This window comes from Anabrus simplex, chromosome 2, assembly GCF_040414725.1.
Source record: "Anabrus simplex isolate iqAnaSimp1 chromosome 2, ASM4041472v1, whole genome shotgun sequence".
NCBI classification, from domain to species: domain Eukaryota; kingdom Metazoa; phylum Arthropoda; class Insecta; order Orthoptera; family Tettigoniidae; genus Anabrus; species Anabrus simplex.
In genome coordinates, this window is record NC_090266.1 from 615,672,664 (window position 1) to 615,690,225 (window position 17,562).

General features: G+C 38.3%; 1 protein-coding gene across 16 annotated transcripts in view; it reads left to right on the top strand.

The window, feature by feature from the left end:
- LOC136864266 (solute carrier family 41 member 1) overlaps nucleotides 1–17,562 on the top strand; it is a 196,999-nt gene that overhangs the window by 141,138 nt on the left and 38,299 nt on the right. For all 16 annotated transcript variants that reach the window (XM_067141026.2, XM_067141024.2, XM_067141021.2 and 13 more), the window contains one exon: nucleotides 5,649–5,796. In XM_067141026.2, coding sequence (XP_066997127.1) covers nucleotides 5,649–5,796 — 148 coding nt within the window. The remainder of the gene's footprint in view (nucleotides 1–5,648; nucleotides 5,797–17,562) is intronic.

The window sequence follows — 17,562 nt, forward strand, 5'->3', positions numbered from 1 at the left end:
TCCTAAGGTACAAATTTATTTTAAATTAAACTTAATTCCAAAAGAAAAGAAAACCGCTGGGCTGAGTGGCTTAAACGGTTGAGGCGCTGGCCTTCTCAATCCAAATTGTCAGGTTCGATCCTGGCTCAGACTGGTGGTATTGGAAGTTGCTCAAATACGGCAGCCTCATGTCGTTACATTTACTGGCACACAAAGGAACTCCTGTGGGACTAAATTCCAGCACCTCGGCATCTCCGAAAAACTGTAAAAGAGATGTTAGTTGGACATAAAGCCAATAATATTATTATTAAAAAGAAAACCAAGTAAACTGATATAAACAACATAATTTAAAATGATCATAATAGAAGAAAAAGGTGAATTGTTTAACAAATTCCTATTTCAAAAGAATGTGCTCTTTGCAGTTGAAGTAAGCGAAAATGAAATAATGAAATTACCGGTATAATAGGTGGACCATTAGATGCTCATTATGAATCCTTGCATAGTGTACAAAAGAATTATAGTATGAGAAAATAATAATAATGATGATGATGATGATGATTGTTGTTTGAAGGGGCCTAACATGTAGGTCATCAGCCCCTCGTGTAATTCTATTTTATTTAAGTTGTTTCTATTTCAAGTATAATACTGTTACCATATTTTTTTCCTTTTCAGATGGTTTATAAATTTATTAATCAGTATTAGTTTCAGCAGACTGAAGAACCTAACAGTTATAAATTAACTGAGTTGAAACTGAAAAGAGATGGCATCAGATACTACAAGGAAAAAAAGAAAATGAGCATGGCAAGTTTATTCCATTTAGTGTGTAAGATGTATGATACAGGAGAAGTGCCATCCGATTTTAGACAGAATGTTGTTATACCTGTTCCCAAGAAATCAGATGCTGACGAGTTTGAAAACTACTGCACCATTAATTTAGGATCTCACGTATTTTAACACGTATTATTTACAGGAGAATGGAAAGGCAGTTTGAAGCTGTGTTGGGAGATCAGTTTGGCTTCAGAAGAAATGTAGGAACACGTGAAGCAATCCTGACTTTACGTCTGATCTTAGAGGATCGAATTAAGAAAGACAAGCCCTTGAACATAGCATTCATAGATCTAGAAAAGGCATTCAGTAATGTTGATTGGACCAATCTATTTTAGATTGAAGGTGATCGGGATCAGATACCGAGAAAGAATTATCTACAATTTGTACAAAAATCAGTCTGTAGTGATAAAAATCAAGAGCTTTGTAAAAGAAGGCAGCAATCTACAAAGGAGTGAGGCAAGGCTGCAGTTCCCCCCCTCCTTTTCAATATATATAGAACAAGCAGTAAAGAAATCTGAGGAATTGGGAAAAGGAATCATGGTCCAAGGAGAGGAAATCAAAACCCTGAAATTTGCTGTTGATATTGTTATTTTATCTGAGTCTGCAGATTATCTGGAGAAATTGCTGCATGGTATGGACAGAGTCTTGGGGAAGGAGTACAAGAGGAAAATAAATTAATCCAAAACAAAAGTAATGGAGTGCAGTCGATCAAAGTCAGCTGATGCAGAAATATTAGATTAAGAAATGAAGTCTTAAAGGAAGTAGATGAATATTGTTATTTGGGTAGTAAAGTAATTAACAATGTCAGAAGTAAAGAGGACATAAAATGTAGACTAGCACAAGCAAAGAAGGCCTTTCTGAAGAAAAGAAATTTGCCCACTTCCAATACTGATAATGTTTTTGAAGACTTTCATCTAGTGCATAGCATTGTATGGAAGTGAAACTTGTATGATAATTAGCACAGAAAGAAATAGAAGGTTTTGAAATGTGATGTTACAGAAGCATCACGAACAAAGAGATACTGAATCGAATTGGTGAGAGGAGATCGCTTAGGCTAAATTTGATTAGAAGAACAGATAGAATGATAAGACACATCTTAAGACATTGAGGACTTGTTCAGTTGGTTTCTGAGGGAAGTGTACCCGGTAAGAACAGTATGGGTATGACAAGCAGATTAGAGCAGATGTAGGATGTAGTAATTAGGAACAATTGAAAAGGATAGCACTGGATAGAATGGCTTGGAGAGTTGCATCAATCCAGTCTATGGACTGATGACTCAAACAAGCACAATGGATCAGCTGGTTTACTTAACCGTAGACCTGTGTCAATAGCAGAATGTTCAAATTGGCAGAGCAGCAACAGATACCAACAATCGAAGATTTTTGGATTATCTTGTCGGTGAAATACTTTATATTCTCTTGAAGCAATTTTACTTTCTTCAACTAAATTTACCACAAACCTACTACGCTGGCGTAGCAGGGGGAGAGGTGATACTCCCACGTGGTGCATCCCAGGTGGCGGATAGGGGGATCCTAACCGGCTTGCCGGCAGACTTGAGGGAAATAAAATATCTCTCGCGGACCAAACACAACCCCCCCCCCCTGTGGGTGGGGGACGCAGAGGAAGAATACACCCACGGTATCCCCTGCCTGTCGTAAGAGGCAACTAAAAGGGGTGACCAAGGGATGATCCAATTAGAACCATGAGACTACTGGTAATTAGTACCATCATGCAGGGAACACCATGGGTCGCATTTACTTGCGCGTAGTACCACTATGTTAGGTACGCAATAGGTTTGTGATTAGTAGCGACAGTGTGTGAATCAGAAGGTGGATCCTACAGTACCTGTGATTCGTACCCCTATATGAGCGACACCATGGGATTAGCGACACCATGGTTCTGCCTTACCTATGCTCAGTTCCCACTGTGTGGGGAATTCCACGAGATAGTACGAATCCCTGTGGTTAGTCCACTTATGTGAAGAACGTCATAGTTTTGCGTTACCTTTATAGGTTTGCGATGCCTGTAAATAACGCCGCAATGTGAGAAACACCATAGGTTTGTGTTACATGTGCGCATTAAACTACCTGTGAATAGTACCATAATGTGTGGAATACTGCGTGTCTATGCCACTTTTGATTAGTACCGCAACATTATCCATAGCATGGTTCTACTTTCCTAGCGATAAATAACATTATGAGGGGCCGATGACCTGGATTTTGGACCAGTTTCGACTATAAGAATAATCGATTCAGCATCGTGTTATAGAAGCAGTCCCTTGGTCAGTAATACTATTGTTTTGTGCCAGCTTCTGTGCATGTGTGAGGCACTGTGGGTCGGATCCACTGATCGTTTTAAATTCATATCCATCCATCCATTCATTCTTTGTCCTCACGCTTTGAATTCTGGTCAGAGGAGGATTTTGGACTTTTTAAGTTATCATTTCATTTTGTCTCATTTCATACCATTAGGGGCCGATGACCTCGATGTTAGGCCCCTTTAAACAACAATCATCAATCAAACAACAACTAAATTTACAATGCTACTGTTATTGTATTGATTATTTAAAGAACTTGTTTTTTCATGATAGGTGCAACAGACTGGTTTAGGAAATATAATGTGAAATACGGTACCTATACGAGTTTAAAATGGGAAAGTACAGAAGGAGGTATACCTTCATATAATAAATTGTCTTTATAAGTATCCTGCCAACAAAACTACAGATATTATAACCAAAAAATCAAATATTTTTTGCCATTTCCCTCAACCCAGCTATGAAACAAATTAAACCTAACCTTCGTAACCAAAAACACTTAATCAACCACTGATGGAACTACTCAATGTATGAGGAAGGATATAATATAAATAGGATTTTATCTTTTATTTAAATTCATTTATTGAAAAACACAAGGCAATTTCAATTTATTCTTCTACATAGTTTCCTGCTTTGACAATGCATTTGTCCAAGCTTATGGGCAGCTTTTTGATTCCCTCATCGTAAAAAGAACAGGATCGTGTCACCAGCCAGTTGCGTACGAAGCCTTTCACACTCTCGTCATCTTCAAATCATTGCTCTCCTAGAGCTTCTTTAAGCTGTCCAAACAAATGGAAATCCAGGGCAATAAGTCTGGGTTGTAAGGGGGATGATCAAGAGTAGTCCAATGCATTTCCTGTAGCTTGGAGACAGAGCTACAGTAGGGGACCGTGCATTGTCGTGGAGGAGGATGCCCTGTCGCATTGGTTGGTCTCATCTTGTGCAGCAATATGCAACCCTCGCCTTTTTCAACAGCTCACAGTAGTAAGCATCCTTGATTGTGCATCGCTCATGCAAAAAAATCAATCAGCAAAATGCCTCGCCGATCAAGAAACCGGTTGCAAGAACCTTGCCAGCTGAGAGTCAAGTCTTGGCTTTCAATGGTGCTCCCTCCCCTTTCCTCCACTACTCCTTACTGGCTTGTTTGGATTCGGGAGTATAGTGGTGAACCCATGTTTCGTCGCAGGTGATGATCAGACTCAAAAATGCATCACCTTCATCCGCAAACCTTGCTGTAAGACTCTGACAGACCTCCAAACGTTTCAACTTCAGATTTTCGGTTAAAAGGCAAGGGATCCATCTGGAACACACTTTACGGAACTGTAGGTCGTTTGTGATGGTTGCTTGACAGCTCCCATAACTGATTCAGACTTATTCTGCAATTTCTGATACTGTCTCCCGTCAATCTTTGTCAATAATGTCTTTAACCGCACAAATGTTTTCGTCTGTAATGCTGATCTGAGGACTGCGACTGTGTTGCTGATTTTCCACACGTTCTCTTCTTTCATTGAACTTTTTATGCCAGGCAAACGCATGCGTCCTTGACAATGTTTGATCACCGAACTGTGTAGTCAATCTCTGGCAAATTTCCGCCTCTGTAACTCCTTCACGAGCAAGATTCTTTATAATTATGCGTTGCGCAGTGGAGGGGTGCACCCGTTGCTCCGACATAGTGAGCATTACTGATTAAACGGTGAGAAATATCTGACAATACACTCTCCCCACTCCTAACGGTCCCGCCTAAGCATAGCAGAAGCGCGGGGCCAGTCCTACCAACTGTTGATGTTCAGGAACAAAAGTCCTGTTTATATTTGATCGGCCTTCATAAATAAATTTTAATAAACACCAGTAATCTTCATTACTAAGTTACCAACAAACACTAATATATATAGCAGTAAATGAATTGATATATAATTCTTTCTCACTGCGATAACACAGAGCTCTTTTTATAGTTGACCAGTCACAAGTGCATCTAACTATCAACGATGTTCAGTAGGTGGAAAAAGTTTCCTGGTCTTCTTCCATGTTCAGTGGGAACTAATGTAACTATTGTCCATACCATCACTCTTGCCAGTATAGCCTACATGGGTATTGTAGCTCTCAATAATGTGAGATTTTGTTTGCATTGTCACTGTCATCCAATGTTTGCATTATTTTTAGGGAGAAAGGAAGATTTCAAATTCTTCTGTGCAATGCTTTGACACATTCATCAGTAACGGAATGAGTAGATCCTTTTCATAAGCCATAATTCACTGTAAACCACGTGATTTATATATCAACCGCTTGTCCTTTTCAAAAGGAGTGATGCTGTGGTTGATAAATCGACCGTAACTCCTGGCTCACTCCCTACACTATTAGGTGATGTATTGACCGCTAGTCTGATAAAGGTTAATAGATGTGGTGCTGCTTTTCACTGAATAGTCTCTGAGATTGAAAGTATTGTGTTCGTGTTTCATGTAGTGTTACATATTGTTTCAATGTTGTATGCAATATCGGAAATTTCTAATTTCTCTTTTATTCTTGCCAGGTGATGAACAGTGGATGGCACCAATCTTAATTCTGATCTTTGTGGGCCTTACCCCATTATGGGCTTGGCTTGCTGCAAGCAATAAATACACCAAGGAAGTGCTGACTACAGGATGGACTCCTGTTATAATGGCAATGCTCATTAGCAGGTAAATATTTAGCTTATTTCAAAGAGTCCAGCACATGTAACTTGGTAACATAATCAAAACAGATTACTCTCAGAAAACTTAGGCTCACCTCTCTCCTGCCCCTATTGATCAGGGTATTAAAAGAAAACAAGATTTTCATTCTCTTCCCCCCCTCTCTCTTCGGAGTTGGGTTACATAATATTTGCACATATCAACAAAGTAATAATGTAATAATCAAAATAACAAACCTGAAGGAACCTACGCCAGCCGATGATACACCATGAAAACAATTCAAATTTCAACAACGTACACATACACATAAACCAAAACGTTGAAAAGCAGGGTCTAAGGTAAACTCCGAAACAAATGAATTTACATATTAATTTAATATTCGAGAAAAGAAAACATGCTTACCCTGAGGTGACCGGAGCCGCTGAGCAGACCACCAAGACCGTGAGGACGTACGAAAACCAAAGACGTGGACCAGAGCCCTGCTACAACAGAGTAGCCAAAGGCCAGAAATAGAGAAACACTCAAACAGCCAATCAGAGAAGCTACCTACGAATCAACCCGAAATTTTCACCAATCAAAATAGCTGTTATTCCAGCCAATGAAAATACCTTACCTAATATAGTAATGTGGGAAACACATTCTAGAGGTTTCGATTGCGAAACTCAGCGATTTCGTGATCGAAACCTCCACGTGGCAAATACAGGTTGATACAAAAGATGGGTTACAACAAGCATTCTATTGGAGATCTCCAGTATCCAAAATACAATTTCTTCGAACACTCATAATGATTAAATAAATATCAACTGTCTCTCCTGTGAGTCCTGAAAATTCTTTAAATTAACAAAAAATTCACAACAAGTAAAACGCATATTTCATCAACTTCGTCTCAGATGTCTTAATTCTTGCAATGGCGATTTTACCAAAAATTTACATAAATACAGAACCAAACAAAAAACAAATATTTAATTGAATTCTTCGAAAATGTCTGAGAATTCCTTAGTTTTTTCAGTGGCTATTTCACAACAATTTTTTAGCATAATGACAAGAATTAAATGATTCCACCCACGTTATGAACTTCTCACCACCGGCAACACATTCTTAAAATTAAAATCAATGATATTTTTAAAATTTAAATCATCTTTATATAAAATAATTCTTTAATTTCCAATTTTCACTATATTATTTTTAGATTGATGTATGCTTCATTGTTTATTAAGTACCTAAGATGAATAATAATCAATTCAAATACTGCATTTAACAATATTTTGAATTGGGTATGATATATTACAGCATATTTTAAAACCAGTTTTTCTGTCTCATGACTTATTCTTTTAAACAAAAAACATCAAGCCAATTTCTAGACTAGTTCTTCATCTTCAGTATCATTTATAGCTTCCTTATTTAAGTGCTTTTACAGAAACATTTTGTAAACTTTTTCTACACCAACTCTATTTCTTAATATTGAACAAACACCAAACTTAGAAAACACATGTACTGCATCAGTGGATGATGCTCTAGCAATCAAGAGTTGCATAATTTAGTCTATTACCACCTTGCCAATGACATTTTATTGAATTTCCATCACTAAAGCAGACACACCTTGTACCACTTCATCGGTGAACATCGTTGGAATGAAGTATTTAGATTTTGCTTGGTATTTCAAAAGTGTTGATAGAAATGAAGTTCCCTTTATTTTTCATGGGCAATCTGAAATGCACATTCATGCTCGGATGGATGTAAAACAATACTAGCTGAACAACAAAAGCCAGAAAATGTGATGCATCCAATGCTTGATTATAACGTTTTTTCAAACATGTTGTTTTTGTGCCATTAGTACGTGAATTTTTGTAACAGTTGTAATTTTTTCAAGTAATTTAGTGGAATCTTGAAGCTTGTCTCTATTTTCTTCACAAATGTTCATAAGTAGTGGCCAGTTTTTAATGTAAAATTGAAGGCATTCAGACAGTGTATTACATCAGACTTCTTGAGGCAAGGTTAGTGTTTGCCCTCCTTCACTCCTATATTTTGCATTGGCAAAATTATTATTTCAGAAGTATTTCACAATTTGTACTACATGTTCCTTTATGTTTGAGATGTCCTTGTTAAGATCCTGGGATAGAAGATTCAAAATATGAGCAGAGTTACAGACTGGCAGAGCAGCCATTACCTGTAATTACATCAATATATTCCATTTCTTTGAGAGCATTCCCGATTTTCACCATATTGCTTGAATTGTCTTTAACAAAGCTTCTCACATTACACTTTAATTCACTCTCACAAATTGTCACTGAATTTATAGCAAGTTCAGTTAGGTAGCTGTGCATGTGGGGATGCACAGATGTATTGACTGTGTCGAGCAGATGTATGTCTCTGTTTTCACTGGACACTGTAATGCAAACAATGGACTCATTATGCACATTTGGCCATCATCTAAGCACATACGAGCTGTATTGTCAAATAAATCCTTGAAATACTTACCTCTCCCACTTCGTTAAATTTCTTCAAAAAGGGGTCCAGCTACTGCAGCAGATGATGGAGGAGTATAGCCAGGTCGCAACAGACTTGCGAGTCTTTTGTACTCTGAATGATTAATGCAGCAGAAGGAACTGTTGTAGCATAATAGAATTTATAGCAAGTTCAATTTGGTAGCTGTGCATGTGAGGACACGCTGATGTATCAGCTGTGTTGTCCGGCTCTATGGCTAAATGGTTAGCATGCTGGCCTTTGGTCACAGGGGTCCCGGGTTCGATTTTTGGCGGGGTCAGGAATTTTAACCATAATTGGTTAATTCCACTGGCATGGTGGCTGGGTGTAGTGTCGGCTTCATCATAATTTCATCCTCATCATGACGCACAGGTCGCCTGTGGGCGTTAAATCAAAAGACCTGTATCTGGCGAGCAGAACTTGTCCTTGTACCGGACACTCCCGGCACTAAAAGCCATACGCCATTTCATTTCAAATGTGTTGATCAGATGTATGTCTCAGATTTCACTGGTCACTGTAACGCACACAATGGGCCTTGGTACCCTTCCCATGAAAGGTATGTTAGAGATCCAACATGGCATGGCTCGGATGACCACAAAATGCCCTCAACAGGCTTGTTAATGTTGAAACTTTATAGACAGCCACAGAGGCCACTGTTTCCATGACAGAGATTGGTCTGGACACTCCTACAAAGTGACAAACATGAAAAAGAGATTAGAGATCCACTTACATCAAAGATAGACCGATTGCAACCAGCACATGCAGTTTGCAATTTTCTTATTTTCTCTGTGAGCTGTATCGGAGACAACATGAATAGTGCCTTTATCACAGCTGGCCAGTTGCAACAAGGAAACTGGTCTAATTTGGCAGTTGTATGCTGTCTCACTTTTAACCCTTTGAGAGTCAGGTTTTCGAAGCACTGACATACCCCGCAATTGAGGTTTTTGCACAATCATAAATAAATTGAATTATAAATTATTGTACAGACATATACATGAAAAAAATGAAAAATCGCACAATGTTCATGGTGGTTAATATTTTTTGGGTGGAATTGCTCAAAAAACGAGGTTGGTTTTCCAGTCTTTGCACTGGTAAATGGTCCTCTTGGTTATCTTTTTGGGATGAATTTGGTGATTCTGACATCATAAGGTTGGGAACTGTTATTGAAAGGAAAGAAACATATAATTGCTTTGTATTGACTACAGAACACGGGCTGAGAAAATACGGGAGTGTGAATGAGTGGACCAGTATTGTTATTCTTCTATGGTATGTTTGTTTGCATAACCCATTCAATAATTCTTAATGCATTTCATTCACAGTTACGTCAGTCCATTTTTGTAGTCAGGCTCAGGGAGGAATTCCTGGTTATTTATTTTCCACAAACTGTAGACAATATTTTTTTTTTTCCTCTTTGCAGATGATGGTTGTAATTCAATCAATCAATCAATCAATCACTACTGATCTGCAATTAGGGCAGTCGCCCAGGTGTCAGATTCCCTTCCTGTTTTTTTCCTAGCCTTTTCTTGAATGATCACAAAGAAACTGGAAAATTATTGAACATCTCCCTTCGTAAGTTATTCCAATCCCTAACTCCCCTTCTTATAAACGAATATTTGCCCCAATTTGTCCTCTTGAATTCCAAATGTATCTTCATATTGTGATCTTTCCTACTTTTAAAGACACCACTCAAACTTATTCGCCTACTGATGTCCTCCCACGCCATCTCTCCACTGACAGCTCGGAACATACCACTTAATCGAGCAGCTCGTCTCCTTTCTCCCAAAGTCTCCCCAGCCCAAACTTTGCAACATTTTTGTAATGCTACTCTTTTGTCGGAAATCACCCAGAACAAATCGAGCTGCTTTTCTTTGGATTTCTTTCAGTTCTTGAATCGAGTAATCCTGGTCAGGGTCCCATACACTGGAACCATACTCTAGTTGGGGTCTTTCCAGAGACTTACATGCCCTCTCCTTTACATCCTTACTACAACCCCTAAATACCCTCATAACCATGTGCAGAAATCTGTACCCTTTATTAACAATCATATTTATGTGATTACCCCAATGAAGGTCTTTTCTTATATTAACACCTAGATACTTACAATGATCCCCAAAAGGAACTTTCACCCCATCAACGCAGTAATTAAAACTGAGAGGACTTTTCCTATTCGTGAAACTCACAACCTGACTTTTAACCCCGTTTATCATCCTTCTTTGCCACTATCATTTATTCCTTCACCCTCGATGATATTTTCAGGAGGGAAATCATCTACTTCTTCTTCCATAAGGGCAATATCAGAACTCTCATTTCCATCATTCATCAAAATTTTGAACATTTTCTCACTATTCAGCACGACTGTGAGTGGCCGTGTTTGTCAGCTAGCACTTGATTCCCAAATACGTTAGACGTTCACATAAAAAAACCAAGTTTTCAACACTTCCCGTGAGGATATGAACAACTGCATTTCAGTAATGTAGTCAATAGATGGCAGATACTGTATGTTTTCGAATCATTGCTCAAAGACCTAGATAAGCAAATATATGACACTCAGAAGTTCAGCACGCTATATACTGAGTCGTAACCACAGAGCTGCTTGCAGCAAGATGCAGTATAATGTACCGTGACTCTCATTGGGTTAACCTTTCCCGGGGGAAAACCCATACATGGGTTACCTGTCCATATCATTGCGGGAGGAAACGCATATATGGGCTTGCACATTACTTCAAAATTTTACCAGGTCTCTGAGTTCAAATAGCAACACGAATAGTCAACAGATGACATAAGCTGCACTTACAAACATTTTAATGACAAATTGTGGCATTACAATTATATTACGCACATTTCTTTGTGAGTTATTAGCTGAGTTTGTTGATCGTGCGTGATTGCAGAATACTGTGGTTCATATTTTCCGGTGTTCCCCCCGCGTTTTTTGCAAAACGGTTAAAAGGGATCTAATCACAAGTGATGAGATAGTTAATGAAAGTGACAGCAGAGTGTCAGATTTGTCATTTAGGAACAGTGAAGGTCAATCTTCCGAGATTTCTTGCGGCAGTGGTAGTGAATACAAGAGCGGCACAAGTGGTCGTACAGATGATAGTGCACATGCACTTGTCGCTGCCTGGACTGAAGAGAGTAATTTTGATCTGGCCCATCAACTAGGATTCCAGTATATAATATTCAGTGGGGGACTACATTACCATCATATTTTGATCAAGATACTGATCCACTAGAGTATTTATGTTTTCTTTGATGATGAGATTTTGTGATAATTACGAATGAAACTTGTATTTATGGAAAAACAAATAAGAAGAAAGTAACATACCAGACTAAAAGGGCAAGAATTGCATCGTGGATTTCCTCAAGTGTTTCAGACCTGGAAGCATTTATTGGTGTGGTGATTAGGATTTTTTCATCTTCTTCTACTTCTTCTTACTGTGCTGTCTCTCTCATATGGTATTTATTCAGTGAAAAATTATTATAACAGTGATAAGCATTCAGAACTGTACATCATTTATTGTTGTTGTATTTTGTCAGTGAATTGTGATTACAGTATTAGAATTAGAATAACAATTTTACAAATTACATTATACTGGTAAAATTATATAGCGACACTTGTGCCGTTTTAGCAAATTTGTTTCTGGAGCACACCAGTGCTGAAATTCAGCAAAGCCTAAAATATGTTGTTCTTATACATGAATGGATAATTTACGATACTTTTAGCAGTATTTACATCAAATTACTTTTTTCCTAAATGACCCTTCGCTCACAGCCGCAAAACATCGCCGCCCGCGAAGGATTAATTCTTCTATATAAATAAGGAAGCACCTTGGGGCAGGCTGGTGGGTCCCTCGTAAGCATAAAGTAAGGTTCCCTCTTTTCTGCTACTTCAGGTATCTTTAGACATAATTTATCTAAGATTCCATACCTGTGGGATGGGTACCAAAGTGCCACCCAATGGACTATATGCAATAAGATGACAATAAGAAAGCAAATTGATTTTAAAGTCTTGATTTTTATATGAATTTAAACAACATTAGGGTACGTCCAAGATGCACGCTGGTTTTCTGAGTCAGGCAGTCGGCGCTGAATGTCTGACTCCGAGTGGCAGGTGGGATGTGGCCATTATGAAAGCTGGTTGTCAGCACAGACAGAGCTGCCACAAAAGAAAAGATATGAAATACAACTGATCAGTGTAGCATGGAACTAACAAGAGAACAGGCTGCAGCTCTATTGCTGCTAAGTGACAATGTTACAACCAAGTTAAAACGAATGAGAAGTGATATACATCCAATAAATGAATTAAGATATATTTACGGGGAGTACAAACACCTTTTTCCACAGTTACTTGCCGATGAAAACAGATTTTTGAATATTTCAGAATGAGTTCGGATACGTTTTGTTTTATTTTGTTAAAATTTGAACACAGGCTTACGAAGAACTGGGCGAATTACCACACTCAACACGAAAATCAACAGCCTGCGCGGCAGGTTGTCTGAAACCAGAATGAACGAATCATTCCGGTAAATATCTGAGTCAGACTACCAGTGTGCAGGCTTCCTGCGCGCAGGTGCATTATGGCCAGTTCCGCTTAAAAACACAGGACATGCTTATGTCGACTCGGCGCCGACTGTCTGACTCAGAAAACCAGCGTGCATCTTGGACGTACCCTTATACTAGAGGTAATACGATATGAATAAGAAAGCCAACTGATTTTAATCATAATTTTTATTATAAAAATCAACTAATTTAAATAAGCACGCCATGCCTTGCGGAATTGACCCTTGTTAATGAACAGGAGAACTTCCCATTATAGGAAATGCTGGAAACCGTGATTTCCATGCACCAGTCAGTGCTGTCTCACGTCTGCGCATGCACATCTTCGGCGTGCTCGGTCCAGAGTATGTTGCTGTGCCATTACGCATATGTGAGAGGAGCAGACGTGTTTAGTGACCAGTTGAATGCAACACAAAATGTTGCCCACAATAAAACGGTGTGTGTTCATTGTCAGGTGTTCATGGAAAACTTGTGTGGAAGTGTTTGTGCGAGAGTTTAAGACTGGAACTGTTTTGGCAAAACGTCTGCATACAAAACTTTGTGGCAAAATGGCGTGAAACGGGCTCTGTAGGGAATAAAAACTGTAACTGTCCAAAAAGTGTTTGAACACCAGAAAACATTGCTTGAGTGAAGGAAAGCCTGGAATGAAGTCCTATGAAATCTCAACGCCGTTTATCTGTGCAAGTGGGGATTAAGAGAGTGTCATGTCGAAACATTATCATATAGGACCTGCATCTCCATCCTTACAAATTTACTGTTGTGTATGCGTTAAAGTGTCCGGCCAAACCTTTGCACGTTGAGTTCTGCTGATGGTTTCTCATTGAAGTGGATTCAGGACTCAGTTCTTCATTTCTTCAGATGAGGCCATTTCCAGCATCTTCTGTGATGTTCCTTAACAAACATCAATCCTGCATCAGTCCTATTGTAAATATTTTCTGGGCCAGTTTTATTTTGCCCACCCGGTAGTATAGTAATGTATTGAATGTAAAACATTCTAAATGGGAAATTGATGATTGAGAATAATGTGTGTTCTGAAGTGGATGTATAAGTACAGGTACTTCTTGACCTTTGGGTTTCTAACTCCTGACAGTGACACATTTCAAAATGTGCACACTTCTGTACTTTTGACTGTGGAAATAATTGCATCATGGGATATCTATGATCATCTCTTAATATGACAGAAATGGATACGGTTTCATTTAAAAGAAACAACTTGGATTTGCTGCCTTAGTGCTTATTAAAATACGGGACAGTTTTCATGTTCTTTTTTGGGCCCCTTATTGTTAGTCATCTAGGTGAAAACTGCTTGTCACTATCTTCAACCATTCAGAATATATTTGAGGTGAACATTTTTGGTGGGTTCCTCTATGTACATCATTTTCAGGGACTGTCAAATAACTTCCTCACCAATACTGTTTTAAATAGGGCATTAAAAATATATACAATTTGAAAAGTTCCTGTTAAAGCTATATCATCTTGCAGAAGATGGTGACACTAGTAGCTGCTGTAGTAGCTGTTCCACACATCCTTTTAATTGAAGCTAAAAGTTGTGAGCAGTAGATCATTTGAACCTCCCTCTTTAGATTCTACAATCCAGTTGCAATAATTCTCCTGCAAACTTTGATCTCTTTCCTTCAGAGCATACATTCATAGTTACTCATGGGGTTTTGAAGTGTCATTTCTCACAGATGATGTCCTTGAGCACATTTCTTCACTGTTGCAAACACTCAAGATTAGCATTAATTTAGTCTATATTGAAACTGATATTTTTCAGTATTTCTTGCCAAACCTGGACATTAGCAACCTAGGATAGAGGCCACTCATCAGGCATCTTAAGCTGGAGTTCATTTGCAGTAGAGTGACCAGTTTGTTTCTGTTGCTGCTCTAGCCAACAGTTTCCTACTGATGACCACACCTAATGTTGATTAACTTTGAGGATCTCTTAGGATCTGTTGTTTCAACATGACTCTTGGCTCTTGACCAGTAGTGTTATTCATTCTCTTGCAGATCTGTGGATTTTGTGAAAGATGATTGAAAGTTAAGAAAGTGTTTGATAATGCTATAAATATAAACTGTTTGTGAATGCTTGTATTTACAGACTTGCTCTCTTATGTACACTACCCCACTGTCGGCAGATCTGAAGACCGTCTTCCATGATTTGCCAATTTCATACCTGGCTGTGCCTTAATTAAAGCCACAGTTACTTCCTTCCCAGTCCTTGTCCTGTACTATCTCATCACCACCATAAGGCCTATCGGAATCAGTGTGACTTAAGATAGACAAAATGTAAATTTTCTTTGCTACATGGAAAAGATGAAAGTCATGGATATGTTTTTCTGCTTAGAAGATGAGAGTGAATTCATATCGACAATTCTGTGCTTTCCTGTGTAGTACAGGTGTCTGTACTACATTACAGGAGCATAGAGGTTCAATTTCATATCTTTCACAAAAGAATGAGCTTGCGTTCTTATATCAATGTATATAATATTATGCTACTGATCTAATATACCGGTACATAGATTATGGAGACTGATTGCCTTCAGTGATGTTACCTTGTGTAAGGGGCTTTGCTGTGACCTAGACAAAATGTCAGTCAGAGACAGTGGAAACTCGTTTAAAAATTCTGTTGCCTTCAGTACATTACAATGTATAAGAGGCTTTGCTGTGACCTAGACGAAACACCAGTCAAAGACTGAGGAAACTTGTTCAAACATTTGTACCTATTGTATACAGAAAGCATAGTTCTGGCATATGGCAAAAACGTGAGGAAAAAGTTGACGAAAACTTAATATAGATGAGGACAATTACTGATTGCTATGGTTACCACAATGTCTGTTTTCTGTCCACATTAATTCCAGATAGACCCAAAGTCCAAGACCTATGCATGTTAAAAAATCTTATGTACACAAAGTATTCACAAATCCTGCTCAAACATGCTTTAAAGACAACTAATCAAGAGGCTAGTGATACCAATGGCTCAAGAGTTGTATCTTTAAGGCAAAGTTTGTGTAAGTTATCTTGAGGGATGATGCATGAATTGAGCCTCGTATGATGTATAGTCATGACCCAGTAATTTTAGTTTTTGCATGAATAGAACGAGAAAGATTGGTACTAATAGTGAGCTATACTTTCAATGTAACTCACCACCTAGTTTTAATCAAGCGGACTATAAGACTCCGAACGTACAACAGTTGAGGCTCTGTGCATATGAAGGAATGTAACCTATTCTTCAGAACAGTACTACAATGAGATTGCCAGCTCTCTTGCCAAAGTTGCAACCATAATCTAGGACTTACCTTGCCTCATATACAAGCTAGAAAGACATTATAACTGCAAGACAATATAGCTTTAACAGGAACTTTTCAAATTGTATGTATTTTTAATGCCTTATTTAAAACTGTATTGGTAAGGAAGTTATTTGACAGTCCTTAAAACTGATGTATACAGAGGAACCCACCAAAATTTTTCACCTCAAATATCTTCTGACTGGTTGAGGATAGTGATAAGCAGTTTTCACCTAGATGACTAACAATAAGGGGCCCGTAAAAGAACATGAAAAATGTCCCATATTTTAATAAGCACTAAGGCAGCAATACCAAGTTTTTTCTTTTAAATGAAATCGTATCTATTTCTGTTATATTAAGAGCTGATCATAGATATCCCATGTACCATTGAAGTATACAAAAGAACATTGATGGATTCGCGTTAATTTTCAGAACACAAATGGAAACATCCTAATAGGGGTGAAAACAAAGTGATAGCAGACATCCAGGGTGGATTTTCATCACAGCTGGAGAGCTTCAGTATGGTGTATGTCCTCCACGAGCATTTATCACAGCTGGGCACCTATGTGGCATGCACCGTATAAGTCGACGGAGGTCACGTTGCGGTATCGGATCCCATTCTTCAATTAGAGCCTGTTCGAGGTCTTGGTGAGTCGGTGGTGGAACAGGACGCCCACGAACACTTCTGTCAAGCCTATCCCACACATGCTCGATGGTATTAAGGTCGGAACTCACTGCTGGCCATTCCATCTCTTGAATGTCCAGTTCTCGCAAGACAGCTCTAGTGATGCGTGCTACATGAGCCGTGGCATTGTTATGCATGAGTACAGATTCAGGGCCGACACCATATACAGCACAAATATGAAGTATTTGAAGCTTCCACCTAATCAATACATATATATATATATTATTGTTCTACAGGACCGGTTTCGACCTTGTGAAGGTCATCTTCAGCTGACAGTCATAACATACAATTAAAACATCACAATAAGAATGTGACATGATATGGGTAAAAACATTGTCACTACAAATGTTCTAGTTCAAATAATCGTCTACATTAACTGATATAATAATTAAAACTTAACATTACTATATGTACATGAATGATTTATGTTAAAGTACATTTTTCTTAAATTATAAAGGTGTCACATAGTATAGATAAAAATGTTATCAATTTGGAAATGTTTTTAGTCTTATCTTTGTCTACGTTAATCGGTATGAGAGTTAAAACTTTGCAATAATATTATGTGCGCAGGTGATATATGTTGAATGTACAATATTCTTGAATTGTGAAGTGTCCTCTGTTTCACATTAAAACTTATGACTAGCTTTCAACAAACATAGAACATATTCCAATATCTACTGACACTTCCTGACATGGTCTCAGTCAATTTTATTGCCTACTGGTACTAAAGGCCTCTTCTGCAATAATTCAACTGATGCTTCAGTTTCA